Consider the following 27,832-nt stretch of genomic DNA (forward strand, 5'->3'; position numbering starts at 1 on the left):
ATAGCTTCCAGAGGGGAGTGTTAACGTTGGAACTCCTCTCACCATCCCCGGAGAGGGCAGAGGGGCTGGCAATTGAGTTCAGTCACCAATGGTTAATGCTTTAATCAATCATGCTTATATAATGGAACCTCTATAAAAATCTTTAAACAGTAGGGATTGGAGAGCCTCCAAGCTGGTGAACACATCAGGTGTTGGCAGGATGGGACATTTCAACTCCATGGGGACAGAGGCTCCTGTGCTCAACATTATTCTGACCTCACGCTATCTAACTCTTAATCTTTTATAATAAACTGTAATGGCATGGCATTTCCCTGAGTTTTGTGAGTTATTGTAGCCAATTTTCCAACTTCAGTGCGGTTGAGGGTGGGTTGGTTGTTAGTACCCTCAAATCTGTAGTCAAGTCAGAAGTGCAGATAACCAGGGGACCCAGTATTTCTGATTGGGGCCTCTAGACCATCCTTTAGACAGAGGTTGTAAGTGAGGGAAGCTTTGTGGGCCTGAGCCCTTAAAACCTGTGGAGTCTGATGCCAACCCTAAATAGTTGGCGTCACAATAGAACTGAATTGTAGGACACACAATTGGTGTCAGAAAACACCGGAGACCAGTGTTCATATTTTCTCCAGTATCCATAAAGTATTATTTTCTTTTTAACAATGTGAGCTCAAGTGTAAGAGTCTAACTTCTTGAAATCTATAAAGAAGTTTTAAAGCAAAAACTGTGATGGCTCTGTTCCCATACTTACTGCTCTTCCCTCCCCCATTTGCATTATTTCTGGAGCAGTTGCTAATGTTATTTAATACATTTGATTTTTTTTTTAATGTAGTGATATTTCAACATTTGTTTTTTGATACTTAGAGTTGAGCAGGCAGATACAGAGAGTATGTTTTATGACAAGTGTTTAAGTGTCATCAAATATTTGGAAACACATTAGTTTTTAAAATAAGCCTCATAAAACCTTGGGTACTGGGTGGGGAACAAAAGGATATCACTATCACAAAATATATCACATTGATACAGAACTCAAAAGTATTTATCTTTATCTCTGATGCTCATGTTTCTGGTTTCAGATAAAAAAAAATGTGGAGGCTAAGTAATGCTTTAGGTTTATCATTTGTGAACTTTTTGAGACTCTATTCCACCTGTTCCCATAACCTTACACATAACAGAAAGGAACCTCCAAACAAATAATTTTTGTAAGATCTCTTAATGGTCTAAAATGAAAATCAACAATGGGGCACCTGAGTGGCTCAGTGGGTTAAAGCCTCTGCCTTCGGCTCAGGTCATGATCCCAGGGTCCTGGGATCGAGCCCCACGTCAGGCTCTCAGCTCAACGGGGAGCCTGCTTCCCTTCCCCTCTCTCTGCCTGCCTCTCTGCCTACTTGTGATCTCTGTCTGTCAAATAAATAAATAAAATCTTTAAAAAAAAAAAAAAAGGGACGCCTGGGTGGCTCAGTTGGTTAAGCAGCTGCCTTTGGCTCAGGTCATGATCCCAGCGTCCTGGGATCGAGTCCCACATCGGGCTCCTTGCTCAGCAGGGAGCCTGCTTCTCCCTCTGCCTCTGCCTGCCATTCTGTCTGCCTGTGCTCGCTCTCTCCCCCCCTCTCTCTCTGATAAATAAATAAAATCTTTTAAAAAAATAAAATAAAATGAAAATCAACAAAATTCAGAAAATCATTGATGACCGTTCTACTTAAAGAGTTTAACTTGTTATTTTAAACAAACAAACAAACAAATCACATGGAATACATCTATTTACAAGTAAGATGTTTTTCCCAATAAAATTTCATATATAAATACATATTCTCTGTCCATCCTCAAGAAAAAAGTTGTAATAAAGTCAATGTGTATCATTAGTAATGACTTACTAACATGAAAATCTAATGTGAGTTAATAGGTTGAAAATTTATAGGTAGAAAAGACTCTTGCATATCTTCAAGTAGAAATAAACTGATCTCACTATTTAGCAAAACAAATAAAACAGCATTAAGCATACCAGTTAAAGATAAGAAAAAAGAGTAAATATTGAAAAAAACATTTTTCTTATTCAGGTTAGTGTTTAGTTTATAAAAAGATAAAGCATGCAGTTTCAAAATTCACAAATAAATAAATAAGGTTTTGTGATCTCAGTGGTCAGACAAAAGTGACTTTTCTTCTTTCAATAAAATAGAATATACATTAAATTCTCCTGAGGAAAGTATAGTAAGTTCCCTTAAATAGAATGTTCAATGGCGGGGGGGGGGGGATTTTTTACTTCCAAATACACAATTAGCCATGCATTTGACAGTCACGATGATTTTAGCACTGCCAATGTTGGCTAATTTTAAAGAATTTGAGTATGATTAGTTTGACCTTATTTCACTCTAAGAAAGCATCTGCCATATCTCTTCTCTCGATTTATTCAAAGGGAAAATAGCATCCTTAACTTTAAGATCACACTTTTATGTTTATTTAATTCCAGAGCTCTCAACCACTTTGGAGACATTTTCTTAATCCTCTCTATATCTTGGCAGAGTGGGGAGGAAATAATCATTTGTCTCTTTTCTGTCTCAGGCTTGAAAGAAACTTGGTGAGGTAAACAATACATAAATAAGTCTACTCGTAGTCTTGAGCTTATTGGGTTGTTTCTTAACTTCCTAAGCTAATGCGAGAGGTTCTCAAACTCTTTCCTTTACTCTTATTAGTGTACACAGTAGAAAAAGTTCATTGATAGGGTTTCAGATTCCACATTTCATTTAACACTAATAAACTACCATTGGTAGAGTTTGGAGTAGTATTGAAGAAGAATATCCATAATTTTATGAAAAGACTATTAAAATAATCATCCCTTGTCCAATGACATCTCTGTGTGAGGCTGTTTTTCTTCATACACTTCAACTAAAACAACAAATGGTAACAGATTGAATGCCTAAGCAGATATGACAATCCAGCTACCTTCTGTAAAGCTGGACATTAGAGATTTGCAAAAAAAAAAAAAAAAAAAAAAGTATAACAATGCAATGTTCCTGCTAATTTTTGTTTTGTTTTAGAAAATTCTATTATATTTCATTAAAATGTTATTTAATGAACACATAATTATTTTTTAAAATGCCCGTTCTAATTTCTAATAAAGAAACCTCGATAGATATAATAAGCCTACATAAATTAAAATTCTTTCAATCCTAGTTTTTAAGTGTGTAAAGGAGTTTTGAGACCAAAATTTTTGAGAACTATTGCTACAAAGGTCCAGAATTGAGTTAAAGCCTGGATTTGCAAATTGAAATCCTGAGGTGCCCAACAATGGAAAATACTACTGTTCTTAAGGGGTGACTTAGTCAAGACTTATCAGATAATGCAAGCAAAGCACTTAATGCTGTCACCAGAATAAAATATATAAACAATAACTGTTTGTCATTATTGTTGCCCTTATCTTTCAGTCTCAAAAATGCTGGCTATATCATAATTACTGTGGTTAGTAATAGTATTACAACATCTCTGCAACTAATTGGTAATATACAAGGTGACTTTTTGTTTCTCTACAATCTGTGTGGGGCTATACGCAATACCTCTCCAACTTCTTCCAAGAAGTAGTGCTAAAATTTCTCATGTGAATATATCATCATTTCATGAGATGATATGCAGCCTTAAGAGACTTTAGGACTGCAAAAGCAGAAGTATATAAGGTAGAGAAGTGACAGGTGTACTAAGAATGAATTTTTTTTCCTGTAAGGACGGAAAAGAAGAAAATGGTCATACCTACTGAATTTCTCTAAGTAAATGAAATCCTTTAAAAAAAAAAAATCTTGCCTCTTTGACAAGGACTGATTAAAAGTTCCAACCTCCTAAAATGTCTAGGAGAAAGGCCATGGCAATCTATGGTTTTGTGGCAAAAAAAAAAAAAAAAAAAAAGCAATTGGTTTTACTACTATAGTCATGATTCTAGTAAAGCAGAATAGAGGAAGGAGAAAAATTTGGTTTAAATCTGCTCTTGCCTTGGATGATGTATCTGATTTCTTCCTGAGTTGTTTCATGAGTTTCATCCTTTGTCTATTCTTTAATGAATTAGCTCCCCACCAATGAGTTTGAAAATCGAGTCTCAATACCAAAACCGTAACATGTTGCCCTGTGTTAAGCTGGTAGAAAAAAATCAATAATAGAGTACCTGTGGTTTTGGCAAGTAGACTGGGATTTGGGTTGGGCAGAAGAAATGCTATTTACACAGTAAAGATCTAGTAGTACATTGCTGGGAGCTGCAGCCAACAGCAGTCAGCAGTCCTATCTGAAAATCTGACACAAGTTGCTAATTTCAATGGAAGCTTTAAGCCGCCAGGGCACATAAAAATACAGAACCAAGTCTACAGAGAAAAGTTCTAGCTGAGATCAGGGATGTGTCTTCACATGACCAACTTTGGAGGGCCTAATTGTCTCACGTTGACCTTTCCAACTTAGCTAACCATTTCAGCAGCCACAACCTTGACCTTGCAGTACGAAGCTCAACGAAAATAAGTCACAGTAGCTAGTAAGTACTATATTTGAACAATTGTCCTGTTCTTGTACCAAAAAGTGTCTTTGCTAATGAGCGTGTTAATATTAGATCTCTCTTCTTCTCTTTCTATCCACTCAGCTTTCTTTCTTACATTGGCAATGTGTGCATAAACAGGAAAATTAAGCTGTAGGTAGGCAGAATCTGTTCTTAAGAGGTGACTCAATAAGATTAAAAAAGATGCAAAAAAGATAAGATTTTTGACTGAAGCCACTTTTATTACTTTTAAATATTTTAAAAATTCTAATGAGATAGCTTAGATTCTGTGTATTCTGACAAACGTCCCTCCTACACACAAAACACCTATGACAAAACAAAATACCCCCAAACAAGGCAAACAACTAATGTCTTTAACAATAAGAAAAGCAACAAAAACTGGCCTTCTGTATTACAACAAGGCAAAGGAAAGGTAGAAAATTCCCTAACACGACCTTTCTGAAATCTAACAATAAGCAACAAAGGTCTCATTAAGTTTTAGAATTCAGTAATAAAATTCAGACTGATTTCCTTCAAACCCACATTTAATACATAGCAAGAAAGCATTTGAGATCACCTTCTTTTATTTTTTAAATGGCTAGTGGAACAGTGTACTGAATATTCTTCTATCAAATTTACATAAAGGATGTCCTCGATGTAGGTGAGAAGAGTCAACAAATACATAGATGGGATTATTGGTCAAGGTAAAAAAGGAAGAGATGGCTTCATTCACACAGAAATGTCTCCCTGGGTGTTTCCCTAGAAACATCCAGAACTTACCATCTGTTAAATGGAATAGTGGCCAGAAAGTCCTAACTGATTAGCTCTTGCCCACAGAAAAATCTCTGGTTTTTCATTTATTACCATTTGTTTTATTTTTATGTCATTATCAATTAAAGCAGTAAAAGATATTATTTTTTTAACCTGTCTAAAAAAGCCTCTAACACACTAGCTTAAACCAAGTCATGTTTTCCATGATAGTTATTACTCCCAAGCAGATCCAATTTTCATTGCCCAAAAAATAGTACAATAGGGCTTGAAAAATATGTGCTGATTTGCCTGGGCGCTGAAGCATCACCAATAATTTTGATTAATGTGTCTTGACACTGAATGCATTAGCCACACAATATCCTTCTTGCTTAAAGGCTAATTAGAATTCAAGTCAGCATGATACCTGCTTCTGAGGATTACAGCAAGAACATTTGTTGTAATAAGAACGTCCAGGCAGCTAGTTTTTGTAGTGATTGATTTGTAAAATTATTGAGGGGAAAAAAAGAATGAAAAAGTAGAGTCTGTCCCTGAAACACTATTTCCCTTAGGGATAAAATTTGAGTATAAATTAAAACATCTTGGTGATATGATGAAAATGAACTGCAATAGCAGGTTTATTTAAGACTCAGAAAACATACCTTTCTCCTTTTTTTTTTTTTTCCTTCTTAACAGGATTACATCATGAAAACACATTTGGTATATTTATTGGAGGTTTCATTATGGCTGCTAAAAATCTCTGATTTCTGGTTGCGTGAGTTTCCTAACTGGATTCTTAAACTACTCAGCTGCTCAGACACAGACTCTGGGCAGGCAGGAAATAATTACAGGTAACAATAACACAATCTTATCCTTTTAACCAGTATTTCTTCCTTTTCTTTTTTCTTTTAGGAATACATTTCACATCCTATGTTACTTCCAGAAACTTTCCCCTCCTGCTTTTAAAATGTGATTTGATGTTTCTGAGGAAAGAACCTCATCACCAGTGAATTTAGATGGTCAATTTCTATTAGATTATTGAACAATGTAACTAATGTACTATTTCTATTAGATTATTGAACAATGTAACTAATCCTAAGAAGGCTGACCTAAATGTTCCTGCCACCTGAAAAACTTAGCCTTTCTATGATTTGGTGTCAAAGACGATTTCATATAATGAGGTATAAAAAACCGGTTACTGTCTCTTACCCTCCCAATCCTTAAATTCTTAACCTGAATGTCAAATTTTCACTAATGTGGAAACCAGAAGAAAACTATCAAGTTTGAGGGAAAATATTTAAGAATTTTTTGCCACCTAAATGCTTTTTTCATTTATGTATTTTTTACTGTATTATGTTTCCCAACTCTATTAATTTTACTATGTTACATAAATTTTTCCCAATTTACTTTCTGAATATGATGAGATAAACTAGGGGTCTCTGTTGAAAGGAGAAAAGCAAGCAATGAAAACCCGTATTTGTAAAAAAATGTCTAAGTCCGGGCAACGCTATGACTGGGGCCTAGAAAGATTTCCTCATTACATGTCCAGGTTCTCTTGGGAACAGCATAGGAAGAGGAGTTTTGACAGTACCATGCCTTATGTCCAGAAGTTTGCATTCCTTCATCCTTTGTTCCTGGAATGTATTTGAGTTATAGGAAAAGGAGAATAGTGTGATGTTTCAAGAAAACTAGGTTTCTTATAGCTCTTAAAGGTAACATTCATCCATCACTGCAAAGGAGTTTTCAGAATTTACCTCTATTAACCTGTAGAATGTAAATGGCTTTATGTTCTCCAGGTTAAAAGAACTCACATGAGGAAAGATTAGATTGAACATGTGCATAACCCATGTCTCCAATATTCTGAGTTGCTCCAAGAGAAAAAAAGAGTAATAGCTAATATTTTTTGAGATTTACTATCCGCTTGGCAGTATTTTAGGAACAACACATATATTAATTCACTTAATATACACAACTCTCTGAGTTATATACAACAATGATTCTCATTTTATAAGGAAACTGGAGAACAGGGAGATTATTATAACTTGCCCCATGTTATGGTGAGGGGTAGAACCAGGACCCGCACACTGGTGGTTTGGTTCTAAAGTCAGGTTTCTTGCTCACTGTTCTATATTGCTTCATTACTAGGGTAATGTAATCATAAGAAGGGTAAGTAATGTATTTATGTTTTTCAAAATAAGTGTGGAGAGAAAAAAATTTAAAAAATAAGAACATCAGATCTTACCCTTTTATGTGATATCAGAAAAGCTAGTTACTCAAAAGTTTCACTCATGAAAAACATATTTGAAGTCTTATTTATAAAAATCATTTTGTGAGCTCAAATCTTATTCCAGAAGATCAATGTCTGCATGGTACATTGTGCATAATTTAATTTTCCCAGTTGAACATCTTGACATGATATGAACCATGAATGCATGAAATAGGAATTCCAAATGTCTTCCACATGGTGAGAGAACTTTCCAATACTTGTGCAGGAAGCTTAAGAATAGTTTGAAATTAAGTTATGCCTGTTGTTGGTGACTTTTATTATGTATGCCCAAGGTATCAGCACTTCTCTCTGAGTGGGACTCTGAGGTGATAGATAGATGAATCTGCTGTCTGTATTTAGGCACTTTGCTCATTTCCTGAGAGCTGTGTGGAAGGCATTTGGGTGCTCATTAAGTTTCCCACCATTCCCAGAGAGCAACAGGTGGCAAATCAAAGCTTCCCTGGTATGTCATGGCTGGTTTCCTCAATGTCTTGGAAATAATGGATGGCATTTGCATGCTTTCTGTAGTACCAGAAGATAAGAAGGGATGAATAGCAACAGGAAGTATTTCCAGAGCACGAACTATCACACAGTTCTTGCTACCACACATTCTAAATCCATACATGTGGTTTCATCTTTTAAATATTATTACTCATTCAAACTATGAAATCACGATTAACTATCCTGTGGTTAGCAACTGAGTAGAAGCAAGGCATATTGGAGGAATAAAGAACATCTCAGGTAATGAAGCTATATTGTAAAGTTATAAACATGTAACTCCACATTTATAAATATCCAATGCCTGCTAATGACTATGTGTTCTTAAATTATCTCCTTCACAAGAGGACTTCTGTATTCTGAGCACCTACCATATTATAAAGAAAGAACATTGCTCACATCCTGAACTAGAGCGAGAAGACAAAGCTAATTACAAAATCTGTGATTTAAATCAAGTACTGAGTAATTCCCCAACAATATTTGATAATTGCATAGAAAAGTATCTCCAGCAAAGGATAAAAAGGTTTTGTCAATTGACAGCTTCTTGTCACAACAGTCACACTCAAGGTTTAAAAAATCCAAGGCAAATATCAGCTATATGATCCTAACAAAATACTTCTGGCCATGTCTTAGGACCCTTGGAATAAAAGTGTTTACTGGAGGTGGCAAATCACCAACACTCTTCCCAATTTGAAAAAGTTCAAAACTTTCGGACTAGTTCACATATGATTAGGGAAATTGCCATGGGCTATTTTTCGTGGTGGAAGACATAAAATGAATAAGAGGTAGCAAAAACAAATAGAGTAATTCAAGTTGGTTTTTGTTCGTCTAGGAGGGAAAAACCCCAACAACTTCTCCCTTACATATTCTTTCCCACCAAGACAGTGCCTCATCCTCAAGCGCATTTCAATGCAGGGCTGGAGTTCCTGCCTCACCAGTGACCATTGGAAGCACAGCCTTGTTAACTTAGGAGTAAAGCACTATAGGAAACCCTCCCCTAGCCCTTCCCAAATGTCCCTCCTTTCCAGTGCCTTCCCCCTTATATATAATGCAACCAGGTTATTTTTAACTTATGTTGAATTAAATAATAATTTTAATTATCATTTAAAATAATTTATAAATGTACTTATAAATAAATTTATAAATGTACTTATAAATAAACTTAATAATAATAAATAATATAAATATAAATAAATATACTTATAACTTATAATAAAATTTATAAATAAATTATAAATTATTATTTAAAATAAGACTAAAATAAATTAAAATTTTAATAATTTTCTTAAATTTATTTTAGAAATCTATGATCTCCCAGTCATTTGTAAAATGATCTTTTTTTAATGTGTGGGAATTACTAAGGAACCTTCCATAAATTAGCTCTACAATATGAAATCACATATTTAATTATTTTGTTAAATAGCAAGTGGTAAGTAAAAGACTTTGACTTTTTAGTAAGCTGTTCTCCTACAAGGTACTTTTTTGCTGGGGAAGCCAAAGGCAAAAATAAAAGGATATATCTGAATGTCCATGATACCAATCTGGAAACATCAAACAAAAAGCGAAATTTCTGACTGCCAGCCTGAAAACACAGTTTTCATGACTGTTACTTATACCAAATAAAGTCATAAAATATATAATACCATATGATGTCTGGGGAACTCAGTAGTTTATCTTGTTTTATTCTAAGGCCATATTATTTCATGTATTATACTTCAAATACAACCTTCATCAAACAGTATACATAGCCCATACAATGAAACTAGGATTATTCATTTTAAAATGGTCTAACGCACACTAAATATTGATTTAAAGTTTATGAGAATAGTGTAAGGAAAAATATACTTGCATTATGTTACTCTATCAAACCATTCTAGAAACAACTTTAAAGCTTTTCAGCTTTAGAAATCAGATCTTAGAGCCTCACTACTGCTAAGGCAATAGAACTTTAAGCATGTCAGTTGTCCTGTGAAAAATTTTAAGCAATTAAAAAAATGTATGTTTCCTAACATTTTTAGATGGTTTTAAAACATGGAAAACAATGTTTTCAAACTAAGCTTTTAGCGGTTATTTCAAAAGATACACACAAAGTTTATGGAAATAATATATGGTACAGGAGAGTTTAGTCATCTGATTTGTCCTTTGCAGTGAGAGTTATTGACAGGAAGTGGAAGCAGAAGCTATTTTGGAGCAATTGTTTTAACGAATGAATTACAAAAACAGCTGCCTAAATGTTTGATTTATGGGAATGTTAAGACTCTGATTCCAGTCAGAGTCTAAGGGACGCAAAGAACAAAATTAAAATGTGAAAGTGGACATCCTAGACTTTAAAGAATTCCTTTGTGGCACTTACATTTTTTTCAAGGTCATAGTAGGTTCTAATAGTAGATTATATATAGTCCAGATAGCAACGGCAAATCTCAGCAATACTTGCACCTAGTTTTCAATTTAAAAATGCTAACGTGGGCCTCAAGCCCATCACTCTGAGATCAAGACCTGAGTGGAGATCAATAGCTGGATGCCCAACTGACTGAGCCACCCAAGTGCCCCTCGATTTAAAAAATTTAATTGGTTGTTGGGCACCTGGGTGGCTCAGTCATTAATCGTCTGCCTTCGGCGCAGGTCATGATCCCAGGATCCTGGGATCAAACCATGCATCAGGCTCCCTGCTTGGCGGGAGGCCTGCTTCTCCTGCTCCAGCTCCCACTCCCTCTGCTTGTGTTCCCTCTCTAGCTGTCTTGCTCTCTGTCAAATAAATAAATAAAATCTTTTTAAAAAATTTAATTGATTCAGATGGCTGGAGAGAATTTAAAGGGTAGCATTATATTTTTACTTTTCATTTTTTCCCTATTTTCCTTTGATTTCTGTGACTTTCACAGTTACAATTCTATGAAACTGAGACTGTCAGTGCAGTATTTACCTTTATCCCCGGAAGTCCAGGAAGCCCAGGAAGCCCTGGTTCACCCTACATAGGAAAATCACATAGCATTATAGAACAACAGTCACTCAGTCACAGTATTTGGAGAAAAACATGGCAAGTGTTCCTAACTGAATACTTGCTATATATGTTATATATACACATATATAAATATTGTCTAGTTCTAAGAACCTTGGTGAGATTATACAGTTCAGTCAACTCTTGATTCAGGGATGGGTTGACCATTTGCAGATTTTTCAGGATTTTCTCTCTTCCTGCCATCTCACTGCTCCTTGGCATCTCAACCAGAAGGCAAGTGAGAGAAGTAAAAGGAACAGAAACTCTTGTGTGTTTTATTATTCTCTGGTAAATAATTTCTTGCGGAAGCTGAAGCTCTTTGCTGAAATGAGGATTATGTATGCATTTGTATAATGCATCCTGTTCCCGGGCTCTCTTACCTCAGATAATCAAGAGTTGGCTGTGTGAACAGATGGTCACATCAAAACAATATACATTAAAAGTCTTGCTCACTTAAAAGTATAGTAAGATTTCTTTTCCATTCCTGAATGATGAGAAGATAAATGCATGGTCAAGATCATTCTTAACTTCAGCCTGTATTTCTGACAATTGTTGAGTCTGGGTAACCCTGCTTAGCGATTTAGAGCTAATGGTACCATGCGTGCAGCTGTTCCTGAATACAGGTTTGAGATTAAGTGGTACATTTTGTGTGAGCACACTGGAGTCAAGCTAAATCTCATTTTCACAGAATTGTCTACATTATTTTAAGTACAAAGTATAGTGACAAGAGGTTAAATTGCTTAGAAAATCCCCTAAATTCCACTAAAGAAACATAAAGGAATTGCCAGGGGAAATGAAAGTCCATCCTATATTGGACTGAGATGACTATTATTTGTGGAAACAATATTTGAGGGTCAAAGGCATACATTGCTTCAGAATGGTCTGTCAGTGGGATAGACAACTATACTAAAAGAGACTAGGGCATTAAACTAAATAAAAGTGGTAAAGGGAGACACTTCTTTTCATCTAAATGTTTCAACAATCCTCATTCCAAGGAAAACCTAGGAACAATCAGATATTTTGTCTTTAATAGTATTACTCTCATATTATGAAGAGTCATAATTTGCTTTGGTATTATCAAAAAATGACTCCAGATACTGTTAACTAAGCTGTATGGTTAGACCTAGAAGGGACAATGACTTTCCTGATGGTTTAGGTCACAGGTACTTCAGGAATGCAAAAGAAAAGCTACACTGTTTGAAACTATATAACTCAAATTTTGTACTGTGAACAGTGAGACTAAGATGAGGTTATGCCAGAGAAGAAAGAATGATCATTATGAATTTAAGATTGCATTCAAAGAATACTTGTCCAAGTGGATTAAACTTCCTAAAGAAACAGTATGCATTGGATTTTCTTTTTTCTTTACCCTTTGCCCTTCATTTGATAAATTTAAGAAGATCCAGTAAATAAGGCTGCATCTATATTTTACTGAAGATTCTCTTTTATTTAAAAAAAAAAAAAAAGTACAAGGCATCCCGAACATACAGTAAACTGAAGGAGAACACACAACCAATAAAAGCAAAGCTATTGGTGAAAAACCTATAATTTTGTATTGTTTGCAGAAAGGCCTCTGAAATTCAAGGCATCTTATTTGAAACACGTGAAAATACAGGGGTTATAACACTGTTTGCCTGCAGGAGTTCTCACCATACACTTCCCTCCACTATATTAAAACGATTGTACAACTACTTTAAAAAAGATACATATATACACATGTGTACACAGACACATGCCCATGTTTTCTGGCAATGAGAAATATGAGAAATATGTATGAGACATTACAGATCTTTTACAATGTAGATTGAATACTTAACAGAGACTTCAGCATTTAGCTGTTCCCTATATTACATGTGTATGTATGTAGGTGTGTATACATATTACATTGTTAAATGGACTTTTTAAAGGAAAAATATTTCAGAAAGGAATTTGCCTTTTCCAAATTTATGTTTATTTAATGCAGTGGTCAACACAATTAAAGATTATAAAATATTTCATATTACTCTTTGTGGAACATCTCAACATTATTAGGAAGACCTTTCTTACAATATAAAAATTTTCCTATATTTATACCATGAAGGTTTGTCTTCCAGTAAGACCCAGTTTTTGCTGACTTCTCCATTTTTGCCTATTTCTTGGCCCAGGAGCTTCTCTAGGTTGAATTCTTGGGCATGCATGGCCCAAAGTCAGATCTGGGTCATAATTAAGAATCGGTTTGTTCTTCAGTTTAAAGAATACTTGTCCAAGTAGATTAAACTTTACACATTATACTTTGGGTTCTTTTTTTCTTTCCCTTGGACTCTTTACCCTCCATTAAAGGAGACCCTTGTCTGCTGTCAAATTTGTGACTCTGCTTTTGTTCCCAGTGCCTTGTACTTTTACATATACTTCAACTGCAAAGGTCCCTTCTAATGGGGGATCAAGTATTTTCATACCTTGAAAATTAAAAAACTTATTTTAAGAAAATGCAAAGAAGTTAGAAAGAAAAAGCTATGTGATGAAACACAATACCTATTTGTATAAATCTACACATTCAGTTTACAAACATAAATATGCATACTAACTCATGTATTAATCACGCACTTTCCTGTTGAATCTATCAAAGGAAAAAGAACTACGATGAAGTCATTCTACATTATGAATGTTGCTCTTGGACAACACCAGACAGTGGAAAGCTTATCAATGGGCTTTTTGTTCTGTCACAACACTCTACATTTCTGAAATGTCCCTCACGCAGGAGCTTATGTATAGAATGCACAACACAGCTCTTCAATGATGAGGAAAATGCCATGGAAGTTCTCTTGGATTGGTTCTGTATTCAGTTCTGCTTGTCATTTTCTAACTTGAGTAAGTAGCAAGCATGGGAATACTCTACTTCTAAAGCGACGTTGGGGTAAGTATTGCCAAATCTTGATTCTAGACAAAGGAAGTTGTAAATACTGTAGGCAAGTGAGATTGCATCAAAGGATAGAATCTGGCCTAAATGTTGATGAAAAAGATGCTGTTCATTTCAGGGCACATACTCATTCAGATGGGTTGTGAGCTTTTAATGAATCCACCCCTTCTCCTGATATAATTTAAAGCAGATTTTTAATGAAATACAAAGGAAATCCAATCTTCCCATATGTAAACCTAAGAACTTCTAGGAATGAAGCTAAACTGTATTTCTAAATAATCATAATAAGGCAATATTTTATTAAGCAATTGAAAATCATTTAGGATCTTCCACTGTGAAAACAGTGGAACCTATATAAAATCATGGCAGATTTGTTTTGTTTTGTTAAAAAAGCATAATAGTCATGCAGACATTTTTTTAGTATATCACATATTTGGAGAACACTTTAAATTTAGCCTTCAACGTTTAAAGATGAAGGAACCTAAAATTAGATCATCTGAGAAGATTATTTGCTTTTTCAAATCAAAGCAGACCATGGATCTCTGATGATACCACTAATTTCAAATTCCTTACATAAAGAATCAGTAGGAAATGTTGGGATTTTAAGAGCAAAATTCACAGAATTCTGCTGGGGTCTTTGGAAAAGTGAACATTACCCAAAACTGGGCCTGATGAATCATTATTCTTATAGCCTAAGTTTCAAGAGAAACTGAGTTTCAAAAGAAAACTCTATTTTTAAATTAGAGGAATTTTAAAAGAACATGATAGGCCTTCTCAAAAATTACTTTAATCCTAAGTGTTAAAACAAAGCAATCATCCTCTCAATGGCTTCAAGAGTGTGGGAACATTATTTTACCATGTCTTAGGATTCCAAACTCCTATAATGAGGTTTATTCTTTCTTTTCCTTTACACTAATGGGGGTAAATTCTGTATCTCTAATTATGTTTTTTTCTACAACATCAGCTATTGCTAGATAAAGGTAGAGTCACGATCTTAAGAGATTTAGCCTAATGTGGAATTCACATTTACTTGTTAGCTCTAACACATCTGTTACCTAAAGTCTGACAGCACTGGGCACTGATATCCAGATGCTCAGACAATAAACTGCTAACAGTTGTTTCCTGCCTCAGACTCAAATGAGAATATGAATCTAAACATAATCACTGCATATCCTCTAATTTATCACTGAAGTGAAGCAAAAATGATTCAAAAAAATTCATGTATGCATTCACAGATCAGTTAAAGTGCTTGGCTAGTGTCTCCAATTAAAACTTCATTTATTAACAAATCTGGTTTGTATAACATAACACCCACTGCATAGGGAGACATAATTCACATAAGAAATGTCAGGAGGGAAGTATTTGAAATGAAAGGAAAAGGAATATAAGAAGCTCTCATTCCCAATTGAAAAAGTTTAGTAAATACTCATTTCTTCTCATGAATGACAGAAACATGCAGAGTGACTTTAAACATGCAAGATAAGTTGTTGGCATTCCAACCTGACTCATCTTTGTTAGCCTCAGACAGCTGAGTATATGCAGACCTTAGCTGATAAAACATCTTTTTACACGTACATAGTGCTTCATATTTTGCCATGGTCCACCTCAACCCTTTTACAATGCAAAACAATCAATAGCATTCTGCATGCAAAGCTTGAAGACTACATCGTTTTTTAATTGTTTTCATATCACACCGTGGATAGTAGGTATAAAAAATGGCAAAGATGAAGCAGTAGAAAGAACACACTAGAATAGAGGTATTACCTTTTGTCCTGGGCGACCAGATTCTCCAGGTTCTCCCTGCCCGAAAGAAAACCAAAGATGTTAAAAACAATCTTACAAGAATTTTCCAAAACCTTTAGGCCTCTGGACAAGTTCACAGAGATGGCCTAGCCTTCTTGATCACATGCATTTCATTCATTTTATTCTATTACTCTATGTCTCACCAGAAACAGGAATTTCTTTTTTTTTTTTTGCTGTGAACATACCTAAAGCTCACATACAAATCCACATTTTTGTAAAAACCAGCTGCAAAGAGAAGTGAAGGCAGGACCTCTTATTTAAGCCTTTATCAGATTTCCAGCAGATATGCCCTGTTGTGTTTGGAAGCATTACATTCATTACAGAAGAATAAAAAACAGTCATAGCCATCAAAACTGGTGTAAAAGAAGAGAAAGCAGAGGCTTATAAAATTCAGAACTGTAACTCCTGTGGTACAAACACTTACAAAGTTATAGTTACCTTAATTCCTGCAGCTGATGATCCAGGGTCACCCTAAAACAAAACCCATGGGAGATTATTCCACAAGTTATGAGAATAGGAAACATACAAACACACCAAGAGCCATTATCAACATGGCATTCAAAGGCGCCCCATGACTAACAGGACCTAACTATACTCCATAAGACCACACCAACATGTCAGCTGTTAAGATGTCAACAATTTCCAAGGTAAACAATGCACTTTTCTAAAAACACGGGTTTATTTTGAATGCAAAGTACTTAAGGACTATATTCCTTGAAGTCAACAGAAATATATAATTATATATCTCTTCTCTTGATACAGTGCTAAAAGGGCATTCTAAAGTAATAAATTATAATTTGGAGATCTGGAATTTTGGTTTTCTCTATTTCTGGAATTTATTAATGTCATGGGCTCTCAGTTACTGGGAGTTCCTTGACCCTCTCGGTCTTCAGAAAGTCAGGGTTCAACAGATGAAGTCAAAGGGTTAATGATGTCGAGCTGGAAAAAGCCACGTAGCAGGTCGGTTTGTTTTCTTCACGAAGTACTGTCACAGTTATGACCGGCACATTTTCTCTAGCTTTACACTTATTTCTTTGTGACACAGTCACCGGAAAATTACAGGATGATGGATGACTCTCGGGTGGCAGGGACATATGTAAGACCTGAGAGAAAATCTTGAGGTAGAATCTGCTTTCTTTTCTTTTTTGTTAATTTTTTACTGTTTTTTTTTTCTACCAAACATTTATTTATTTAGGTATTTAAATTTAAATTAAATTCATTAATGTGTATTACTAGTTACAGAGGTAGACTTCAGTGATTCATCAGTCTTTTTTTTTTTTTTTTAAGATTTTATTTATCTTGACAGACAGAAATCACAGGTGGGCAGAGAGGCAGAGAGAGAGGAAAGGAAGCAGGCTCCCTGCTGAGCAGACAGCCTGATGCGGGGCTCGATCCCCGGACCCCGGGATCATGACCCGAGCCGAAGGCAGAGGCTTTAACCCACTGAGCCACCCAGGTGCCCCCATCAGTCTTATTTATATAATACCCAGTGCTCATTACATCATGTGCCCTCCTTAATGTCCATTACCCAGTTACCCCATCTCCCACCCCAGCAACCTTCAGTTTTTTTTCTATGATTAAGAATCTCTTTGGAGGCGGGGAGCGCTCCTGAGTGGCTCAGTCAGTTAAACCTCGACCTTTGGCTCAGGTCATGATCCCATGGTCCTGGGGTCAAACCCCACATAGGGCTGCCAGTGGGGACCCTGCTTCTCCCTCTGTGTGCTCTCTCATCTCTCTTTCTCACTCTCTCTCTAAAATAAATAAATAAAATATTTTTAAAAAGAAAAGTCTCTTATGGTTTGTCTCCCTCTCTGATTTCATCTTGTTTTATTTTTCCCTCCCTTTCCCTATGGTCCTCTGTTTGGTTTCTTAAATTCCACATATCAGTGAGATCATGTGATAATTATCTTTCTCTGATTGACTTTCTAAACGGCACTGTTCTCCACTGGGATACCACAAGAGGGTGACTACATTCCCAAAGTAAATATGCTATAAAATCCACAAAGAGGGATTGGTGGAAAAGAATATGGAGGTTTGTTAAGAAGGTTGCTTCTTTCTTTTTTTTTTTTAAATTTAAATTCAATTAGCCAACATATAGTACATAATTAATTTCCGATGTAGTGTTCAATGATTCATGAGTTGCGTATAACACCCCATGCTCATTACCTCATGTGCCATCTTTAGTGCCCATCTATCTCTAAAATAGGGCAGCAAAAGGGCTTTGATTTTCAAGCTCCTTTTAACCCCCAACCCGCAAACATGTTACAAGGCAAAAAAAAAAAAAAAAAAAAAAAAGGAAAGGAAAAAAAAGAAACAAACAAAAAAAGAAAAAGAGGGAGAAAACGTAACTACTTGAGGCTATTGAGAAAATAGGAATTGCCATAGAAGGAAGGTACACACTGGAATTTCTTCAGTTGTCATATGCATGCAAGTGCTCAAGGAACTCCAGGGATCTGGTTCCTTGTTCTGGATTTAGGAAGTTGCTCATCACCCTCTTTTAGAAACAGAGATGAAGCCTCAGGCCTCTGTCCATGGAGCACTGGTCCCCTTCACCCAATTCTTCCCATCTCTTCCCCAGGTTGGCACCTTCTCTTTCTTGAGGTCTCAGCTTATATGGCTTTGCTTCAAAGAACCCATCAACAACCAACTTCAGACACACGCCCCCACATACAACTTCCTCCCATCCAGCATTGAGCTCTGTTCATGTCCTGCAAAGCTCACTTCAGAATTACATATTTATGTTTTCTGCTTATTCATTGTCTGTCCCTTCATCAAACAATCAGCCACACAGGGAGAGATTCAGTGCCTGTTTTTATTCTGTGCCTAGCCCATAGGAATTGTTCAATGTCTCTATGGCAAAGGAATGAGCAAATCTCAAAAAAGAATGTTTTAAACAAGTCAGCAGTCAAGGATCAAAATGAGAAAAAAATTTAGGAGGGGGGAAAAGAACTTGGGAAGGAGAAAGAAATCATGAATTAGTTTACTGAAGAAACTGACACATATGTGAGCTTCTTTGATGTCTGTAATTGTTATTACCCAAGGAAAAATTAAAACATGATAAAACACGAGGGCCCTAAATACTGTCTTCTACTGACTTCTCTTTCTGATCACTAACATTCAGCTGAGTTCCAAATGGGGAGTGAAATAAATGTGACTAATAAAATAATACTTATTTCTACTAAATCAAATCTGAAAGCCATCAACACCAATGAATCTGGTTTGTAATATTTTGCACAAGGAGACCTTTGTATTCCTAAAAGCAATTTTGACTTTGCAAAGTCCCTTCTCTCATCTCATTTAGACCCCATAAAATTCTGATGAGATAGGGCATATATGACTATTTTCACTTAGTAGATAAGGAAATTGAACCAACGAGAGGATAAGTGAATTTTGGACTTTCTAAATTCCATTGTCATGTTCTTTTTATTAGAATAAGAATTATTGGTTTATTTCATTTTGACAACAGGACATAAACGTTGCAGTAAACTTAAAAATAAAGGGAAGTTGCTAGTATTAACTGCAGTTTAAAACCTTTTTATTTTAATGTCCTATTGGAATGTGGCTGGATAATCTACCGATGAGACTAAGGACTAGATTTAGTTCTCATAGGAAGCGGATGAAGAGAAAGACAGTTTCCTGAAAGGCTGATTTACTTGTGGAAATTGGAGCAGTTTCATTTGAGGCGACTATGAGTGATATTTTAATTCTCTTTTTAAAAAACTTAGACTGTGAAATCTTGAGGAATTTTTATAACTTTTAAGTGGCAAGACAACTGCTGAAAGACAGTCATAAGTTAAACATTTTAAAGGCTAGTCCTGCAAGTCGTGGAAATAAGACCGTCAGTGCTTATTTCATTCCTCCAAAAATGAAAATGAATACAGGATTAAAGGCAGAAAAATCCAACTATGTCTCAAGTATACTCTTCGTTTCGTAAGTCGGCTGGTCTAGAAACACATTTCCACAGGGCAAGTCACGAATGGGAAAATCCTTTGAGAAGACACTTGAGGTAAATGAATTTGACTTGTGATCATTCAAACACAGAGTTTCTGTTTTGGGTGTGATTATTTTCAAACACAATAGTTAGTATATAATGTTGTGTATGTGTTAATAAAGTCTAAGTGGATAAATCAAGTGAATGTGGTGACATTTCTATCATTTATTAATTCATTTGATAAGTGTTTGTTGAGCACGGACTATGTGCCAGCCATGTTCTGTTTGCAGGGATGGGGGGAGGTGGGTGAAATCGGGGAGCAATGCAGTTACAATCCGCACCCTTGGCCTGTGCTCATCACAGCCACGTACTAAAATATATAAAAAAAAATTACCGATTAAAAGCATTAAAAAAATACTATCTTTTTCTTCCTTTCTTTTTATTTTTATAAGAAACATCTAGAATAGGAAGAGATTCTCATGCTTGGGAAATCCTGTGTCTCTGTATATAGCAGAAGACATGATAAACAAATGCACGTCACAGGAAAAAGTTCTACCATTCCATGGAGATAAAAAACAGTTGAAAGGAAAACAAAAATTTTTAAAACAGGTTGTTTATTCAATAAATATTTATTATCTTACAAGTATATGCCAGGAACTTAGACTGGTGCTGGGAATAGTCTGAATCATATAGTTTCTCTTTATTTGTGTGTTTTTTCTTTCCCAATGAGCTGGATGTCCAACTAAACAAGGAATTACAATAAACTGTGATAATGGTTATGAAAGGGATTTTAAAGAGTGTTGTGGAAGACTAGAGTAGGTAACCTAACCAATCTGGAGAAGACTGAAATGACTGCCCAAGGGAAATGACTTACAGACAAAGGTCATCTAAAGAAAAGAAAGTGGAGGAAGGAGTGAACAGACAGGAAGATTGTTCTAAGCTGAGGCAACCACATGTGCTGAGTTAGAGAGGCCCTGCATTGACCGGGACTGCTGCTGCCCACTGAGATAGATCTTCACACAGGATTTTAAGAAGAGACAATTTGGTGGTAGCTCCAAATATAGGTGCGACTTCTGATATGCAAACAATGAATCATGGAACACTACATCAAAAACTAATGAAGCACTGTATGGTGACTAACATAACATAATAAAGCAGAAAAGAAAAGGCTCGGAGGATGCAAATCAATGATGCTATGTAGTCATAAACCAAGAAGGCAGTGTGTTTCTGGGAATGGACACAAAAGAGGGACCAGAGAAAGTGAAGGCACCTGTCAGGTCCAGCAGACTGAATTATGAATGATAGAGTGGGGTGACCAAACCATTCAGCTTGCTGCACCAACATCTACTTTCAAGTTGCTCGGAAGAGATAACAAATCCATGACTACGTTTGTCGGGAGAGTAACGCTCCAAAGAGCAGAACATAACCTTTGCGTAGTAACTCCACACATGACTGAAATCATTCTTTGGCGTGTTACTCGCAAGACTAGATTATAGCACAGTTGCTCGCCATGGACAAAACCCAGCCTAGTAGTTTTTACAGTTCCACAGCATTTCCAGATGACCGGTCTGGAAAGGTTTCGATTACTTTACCATCCAAAGGCACAGAGTTGGATCAAAAGGAAAAAAAATCCTATTACAGTGAATCAGTCAATGACGTAATTTACTACATCAATGGCAGGGGGAAAAAAAAAGTGTTTTTTTATTTTACATCTCAAACTTGGTAAATGATGAATGAGTTTCACATACTGAACCCAAAGGCCATGAGAAGAGTGTTTCCAACATACTGGAAACAAATTATATGACAGAAGCAGGAAATGTTTTAAAAAACACATCAAAAATTATATTCCAATTACAGCATTCTCGGGATGAATGCTATAGGTCAGATTACATATTATATGTTACAGATTCCTATTTACAATCCCCGGTTTAGGCCCATTGAAAGTTTATAAAAATGATTTCCATTTTAACTGCAGCATTTCTGGTACTTAATTTCAGTTGACTAATAAAACTTTTTGATAAAAAAGAAAACAACCTACCCAGTTGATTTCAATTTCCATGTTGTAAGAAAGCTAACATTTATTGAGAGTTACTCTGTGTGAGTTGTTATGGTAAATGATTTGCATTAAAATAAAAACTAAGAACGATATTCCCTTGAGATAGACTTGGTCTTTTCAGAGAAAAAAGTTGCTTTGTGACTGGAAAATTGAAATTAAAAAATGTGTGATTAAAGAAACTATTATTGGCCTACATTTCAAAAATGAAGCTTTAAAAATGCATCTTGCAAAGCATAAAATTTTCTGGAGAAATCCACATAGGTGTAGTTGAGACCTGGCATAAACTTTTCTCAGTTGAAAAAACTGCTCTCCTTTCTTTAAACAGAGACTGGCAACTGAGACCTGTGGGCCAACTCCAGCTAGCACCAGCATATGTGTGGCCCACGTGCTAAGAATGGTTTTTGCATTTTTACATGGCTCAAAAAAAAAGAACAATAATACTTCATGACACATGAAAATTCCATGAAATTAACATTTCAGTGTCCAGAAATAAAGTTTTATTGGAACACAGCCATACTCATTTGTTTATATATTGTTAATGGTTGCTGTCACACTGTAACAACAGCGTTGAGTAGTTGTGACAAAGACCACAAGGCCCAAAAACTTCAGATATTTATTTTCTGGCCCTTTATTGGAAGTTTGCTGACCTCTGGTTTTAAGTATAAACAAGAGAGTTAAATATAACATCCAGATTTATATAGCTGGTGTTTGAAATTCTGACTCTGAGAGTCATCGAGGTATATCATTAGTCTTATTAAGTATTAAGCTCATGCATCCGTATTTGATTGGAGCATGATAATTAGATTTGACAGATACAGAGAATGGGTCTACAGCAATGGTTCTCAACTAGAAGTGATATTGTCCCCCAGGAGCCATTTGGCAATGACTAGAGATAGGTTTGGTTGTCGTAGTTAGTGGGATCTAGCAGCAGCAGGCCAAGAATGATGTTAAACATTCAATAGCCCCCATAACAAAGAATTATCTGGCCCAATATGTCAAGAATGCTGAGGGTGGGAAACCCCGGTCTTCCAGAGACTGAGGGTCCACTCTAATTTCTGGACTGCTCCTCGAATACAAACATATAACTACAACGTGGTGACATTAATTCGTTCCTATTATCCATGCCATATTTACATTAATATTTATAAGAATGAGAAAGATAAATTTCTCCTTTTTTATGGGGATGCTTTTACGACTAACCATTACCCATCTGTACTGTAATAATTTTCAAAGCAAAATATTTTTATCTTCAACTCTAAGCTTAAATGAATAAATCTTTTTTTATCACTCAATTACTTAGCTTGATTTTCACGAAAATCTGACTATTCTAATTTCAGTTGCTTAAAAGATCTTTTTCTTAATTCTTTACAGCACAAGTGAAGTAAAATACCCTTCTTATGCCAAAGATATCTGTGATGCATGAAGCCAAGCGGAAGCTATAATGATAGATGGGGAGGGGGGTGATGAGAAAAGATAGGAAGAGGAGTCATAAGACCACTGTGATATAAATGCTAATAACGATTTAAAAGATTAAAAAAAAAAACAATGCAAAGGCTGACAAAATATTTGGATTTAGTAGATTTCAAGTGAAGGTAAATTTTTAAGATTGCACTAGAGGCTCTAATCAAATGACATTTACTTTCAAACTTGTATATCTCATCCCAATCCTGTGACTTGTTCACTCCCCAAATTGGAACAAATGTAATCGCTCTAGAAATTTTATTTTACAACTTTGAGTGGAGAGAGCCCCACTTACACATGAATAAATTGTTTCTTTTTGAAGACCATATTATTGTAAACGAGGCTACACATTTTCTAGAATTTCTGACATATCCTTTTATTTTTAAAGTATTTAAATTTGTAGCTAGGAGTTTGTGGAATGATCACCTTTACAAGTTAATATTCAAATATATATATTTTTAAAGATTTTATTTATTTATTTGTCAGAGAGCGATCACAAGTAGATGGAGAGGCAGGCAGAAAGAGAGAGAGAGGGAAGCAGGCTCCCCGCTGAGCAGAGAGCCCGATGCGGGACTCGATCCCAGGACCCTGAGATCATGACCTGAGCCAAAGGCAGTGGCTTAACACACTGAGCCACCCAGGCGCCCTCAAATATTTTCTAAACTTGTAGAATTATTTCCCATCTTATCTTATTAAGCTACTACCACTCACTTACCTTTCTCAAAATCTTCCACTTTCACATACATGGAATAATATTTCTTGCTCATACACATACTCTTTCATATTTCACAACACTGTACCTTTTCGCCTGTGTCACCTTTGGGGCCATGCTCTCCAGCTTCTCCCTAAGGGGGGGAAAGTGATATGGTGAAATATATTGGTGACATTACACACAGTAGCTTTCATTACTTTGAGTTTGCTTTCATGTGCACTATATATCAAAATCTGTTGCAAATGTTCTACAGAGCTAACGTATTTTTACTTCAGCAGCTGCCTGATATCAAGTGGTCCAAATAAAATTTATTACAATGAACATAGCTGAGCAGTTTTAAACTATTCTATGATATCAACAGAAAGCAGTACTTTCTCTGATTCCAATAGCTCATTCTGGCACTGAAAGCCTCCTTAACATTATTTCTTTTCTCCTGAAGAAAGCCTTTTCCTGACCATTCCCTCAATATGCCACTTGCCTCAGCACCTCCCTGTCCATCCTTCCCGCCCTTCCTGCCCCCCTGAGTTCCCGCCCTCCCCTTTCCCTCCTCTCTGTGTAAATCCTACTATGTCTTCAAGTTCAGCTCAAATCAAATCTCCAGGGCTTAGAAGTGCATGATACAGCCCTCAAAACTGCGGGTGGAAGATTAATTTGTCTGCACCTAAGTGTTTTGCATCTGTGCATTGAACACCCTGTATTTTATTTGAACGCTCTCTCTTTTTTAATTATGGTAAAAGAAACTGGAGAGTTTATGCTTTCTGGGTTATTTTTTAGATTTCCTGTGCTTATTCCCTCCCTGACATCCCCTTTCTACCACAAAGCAAAGCGTTAGAAAAAAAAAAGTCATTCGCTCATTATCCATGCTTTGATTCCTTCAATGCTGAATTGTTTCATTTAAGTCTTGCAGCATGTTATAGTGGAAACATCATGGACCTTGGCGCCGGACAGACTGAGCCCAGCTCCAGCACCTACTGGGCGGATGAAATCCCCCCTACATCACGTTTCGCATGTGTAACAGAAGGGGAAGAATGCTTTATGGGTTTATAAGAAATAAACACTATGCTTGTGCAACACCACTAGGCCAGTTTCTGATGCAGCATAAACTGTTAATGATAGCCGTTAGCGGTAACAATGCCTTATTGTTCATAGATTCCCTAAGCTGGAAGGCCCTTCTTCTGTTTAGCTTCCTAAGAGGTCAATTCAGCATTTAAAAATTTCCTTTACATAAGACATCAAGTACTGATGATGGTTTCCGTGGAAGAAGGCAAAGATGTAGGAGAGAGACTTCTACTTTTTTCTGTTTCCTTTTCTTGTTTCAGATAAAGAAGCAGCTAACCTGCTCAGGAGTTTGTCTGTGGCGGGGGACACACCACAGCAGCCCGGCAGCCTGAGTTGCTCTCTCTGATGAGTCCCTGGGATGGTGCTGGCCCTGCTCCTTTCCCCTCCTTAATTTCTACACAAAAGAGTGACCTGATGACTAATTAATTTCAAGTTAATTACAAAGAATTGGTCGGAAGCCAAATACATGTACCGATAGTCTCTTAAGAGGAACCTTTCACAGGCAGCCTATTAGCATACTTTTTAAAAGATTGCTTGGAAATCCCTTTATTAAAAAAACAAAACAGACACAACAGACTTTCTTATGAAGAGGACTGACTCAGAGTGGTCACGAGGTGAAGGGCTGGACTAGCCTTTCCCTCTGCTTTGCTCTCCCTCCATTTAAATAAGTATCTTTAATTTTTGCTTCACAGTGCTGAAAAATACAGTTACATTCAAGAAGTGTGCTGGATCTTTAGGGGTACTTCTTTTAGGATTAGAAGTGATGATACTACTTTATCAGAATGTTCAGATCACTTCTGAAGAGCATGATGTAATGTTTTGGAGCTTCCTACATAGGCAGCACATGTCTCAAGCATTATCAAAGTAAACAGCATGAGAACCAGGAAAATTAGCACCATGATATGTAATGAGAGTCTAAAAATAATCAGGATGCCCCAAAAGTATTCAGGAAAGACGTCTGTGAGAAATTTAAAATATGGTACTCCGCCTCCTTTTGTGTTTCTTTTTGCTTTTTTATAAGAATTCTTTGTGGGGCAATTTCCAGTGTCTTTGTTACAGGTAAACATCTGTATTTCTTTAACTTAGTGACCTAGGAAGCAGTAAGGAGAGATACAGATGCTTAGAAAAGCATTGGAGTGGCATTAGAAAGTAGGTAAAAATAAGTTTTTCAGGTCTAGGGATTTCTGAATACCATTTAGAAGCTTGACATAGAATGTTCAAATTTGTTCCCTTTCCCTCCATTTCTTTAAACCTTTTAATCTAAACCTCTGTCCATAAATAAGAATTACACTATTTTCTCCTATTAATTAACAGTTTCACAAGCACAGTGGTTGTTGTATCTCTCTGTATCTATGGATCTGTGGATCTATCTGTGGATCTATCTATGAATCTACGGCTAGCTAGTCATCCATACTTCTTTACAGTTAGGTTTGATATCTCTTTGGTGGAGGGGGGGATTACAGGCAGAATCATTCTTACCTTTTCGCCTTGATCTCCAGGTTCTCCCTGAGCAAAAGAACAAAGATTGAGAGACACATTAAATTCTAAAACACCCAATTAAACACCACCTAACAAAATCAGATACTGACCATAATAAGTCAATTATATGCGACACTTTCTATTTTGCCAACATAGAATTGCTATATTGAAAATAAATTGCAAGATGAGTTTCCTGAAGAATTGGGCATGGATATTAATATCAAATGTGATCTTAATTCTTTGATTTTAAAAGATGAAAGAAAGGTATTTAAGATTATCATCCAGAAACCATTTGGGGGGCATTAAGAGCAATGTGGTACCAATTCAATGTCTTGAGCAACTTCTTAGTTTTCAAGGTTTTATTCCTCCCAAACTCAGAATCAGTAAGGTGAACTAGCACATCCTTTCATGGTCTTTTATTCAAAGCAGCCCCAAGCGTATGGATTATTTTAGGGGCCTAGAGTCTGTGTAGTTCCCCCATCGGTCTTCTTCAAACATGATGGTGAACACAGGCCTGACTTTGGTCCCCTTAAGAGTGTCATGACTCTCTTCAGCCTGCTGATAACCTGCATGTTCGAAGTCAGGTATATTTTGGGCAACACTGGTACCTTCAGGAAAGAGATCAGAATGGGGCAGAGTCAACATGAGTTTAGGAGAATGTCTTTATTCAAAATGATGACTGGGACAGTATGAGGACTAAAATGGCAAAACTATGCTTTGAAGAGAATCCTTATTTTCACTTTACCTAGGAAGGCACAGGCAATGGAGTGGGAGAACTCTAAAGTAAATCATGCACATCATGATAATATTCCTCTTATGAAAAGCATCAGTAAGTGTTGCCATAGATCAGGCTGCTTAAAAAAATTGACTCAAGATGATTATTGTGTTTTTTAAAATTAGAAATCCCTCAAAATCAGTTTGGAGCCAAGACTCTTTTCAGTTGCTGGGACTCAGTCTGACCCTTTGGCTTTCTGAATTTCAAGCCACCTTTCAGTGCTCAACATCCATCCTGATGGTTGCTAGGCAACAGAAGACTAGCACTGAGAACATGCATTACGCATTAACTCTTATCATTTGGCTTTTTAGCATGGAGCAAGGGAGGGGGAAAAGACAGGAGAATGGCCGTGGTCCCAGAAGGAATATTTTCTTTCCTCTCCTGCAGGACAAAGGACAGGTCTATAAATTTTAGGTCTGTCCTAGGCGCCTGTCAATAGCAATATGATCTGTAAAATCAGCTGACAAGGCATCTGTGGGTACAGACATACACCCGCACAGCTGACGGGATTAGACATTAGTTATGTACTTCAAGGGATATTCACTCATCAAAGGATTTGGGATTTGTCTGCCTGCTTGGTTTAAACTGTCCCCAATCTTTTTATATTTAACAGATTCATTTGTTCTTCAAAAAAAGAAAAGAAAAGAAAATCTGCAACC

General features: G+C 36.2%; 1 protein-coding gene across 1 annotated transcript in view; it reads right to left on the reverse strand.

Annotated features, from left to right (window-relative positions):
* Window positions 1–27,832, reverse strand: part of COL25A1 (collagen type XXV alpha 1 chain) — a 467,761-nt gene that overhangs the window by 57,318 nt on the left and 382,611 nt on the right. Inside the window, exons 14-18 of the mRNA XM_059377104.1 lie at window positions 26,399–26,425; window positions 23,949–23,993; window positions 16,139–16,171; window positions 15,662–15,697; window positions 10,927–10,971 (exon numbers count right to left, since the gene is read on the reverse strand). Coding sequence (XP_059233087.1) covers window positions 10,927–10,971; window positions 15,662–15,697; window positions 16,139–16,171; window positions 23,949–23,993; window positions 26,399–26,425 — 186 coding nt within the window. The remainder of the gene's footprint in view (window positions 1–10,926; window positions 10,972–15,661; window positions 15,698–16,138; window positions 16,172–23,948; window positions 23,994–26,398; window positions 26,426–27,832) is intronic.

Source organism: Mustela nigripes, chromosome 1 (genome assembly GCF_022355385.1).
Source record: "Mustela nigripes isolate SB6536 chromosome 1, MUSNIG.SB6536, whole genome shotgun sequence".
In the NCBI taxonomy this organism is placed as follows: domain Eukaryota; kingdom Metazoa; phylum Chordata; class Mammalia; order Carnivora; family Mustelidae; genus Mustela; species Mustela nigripes.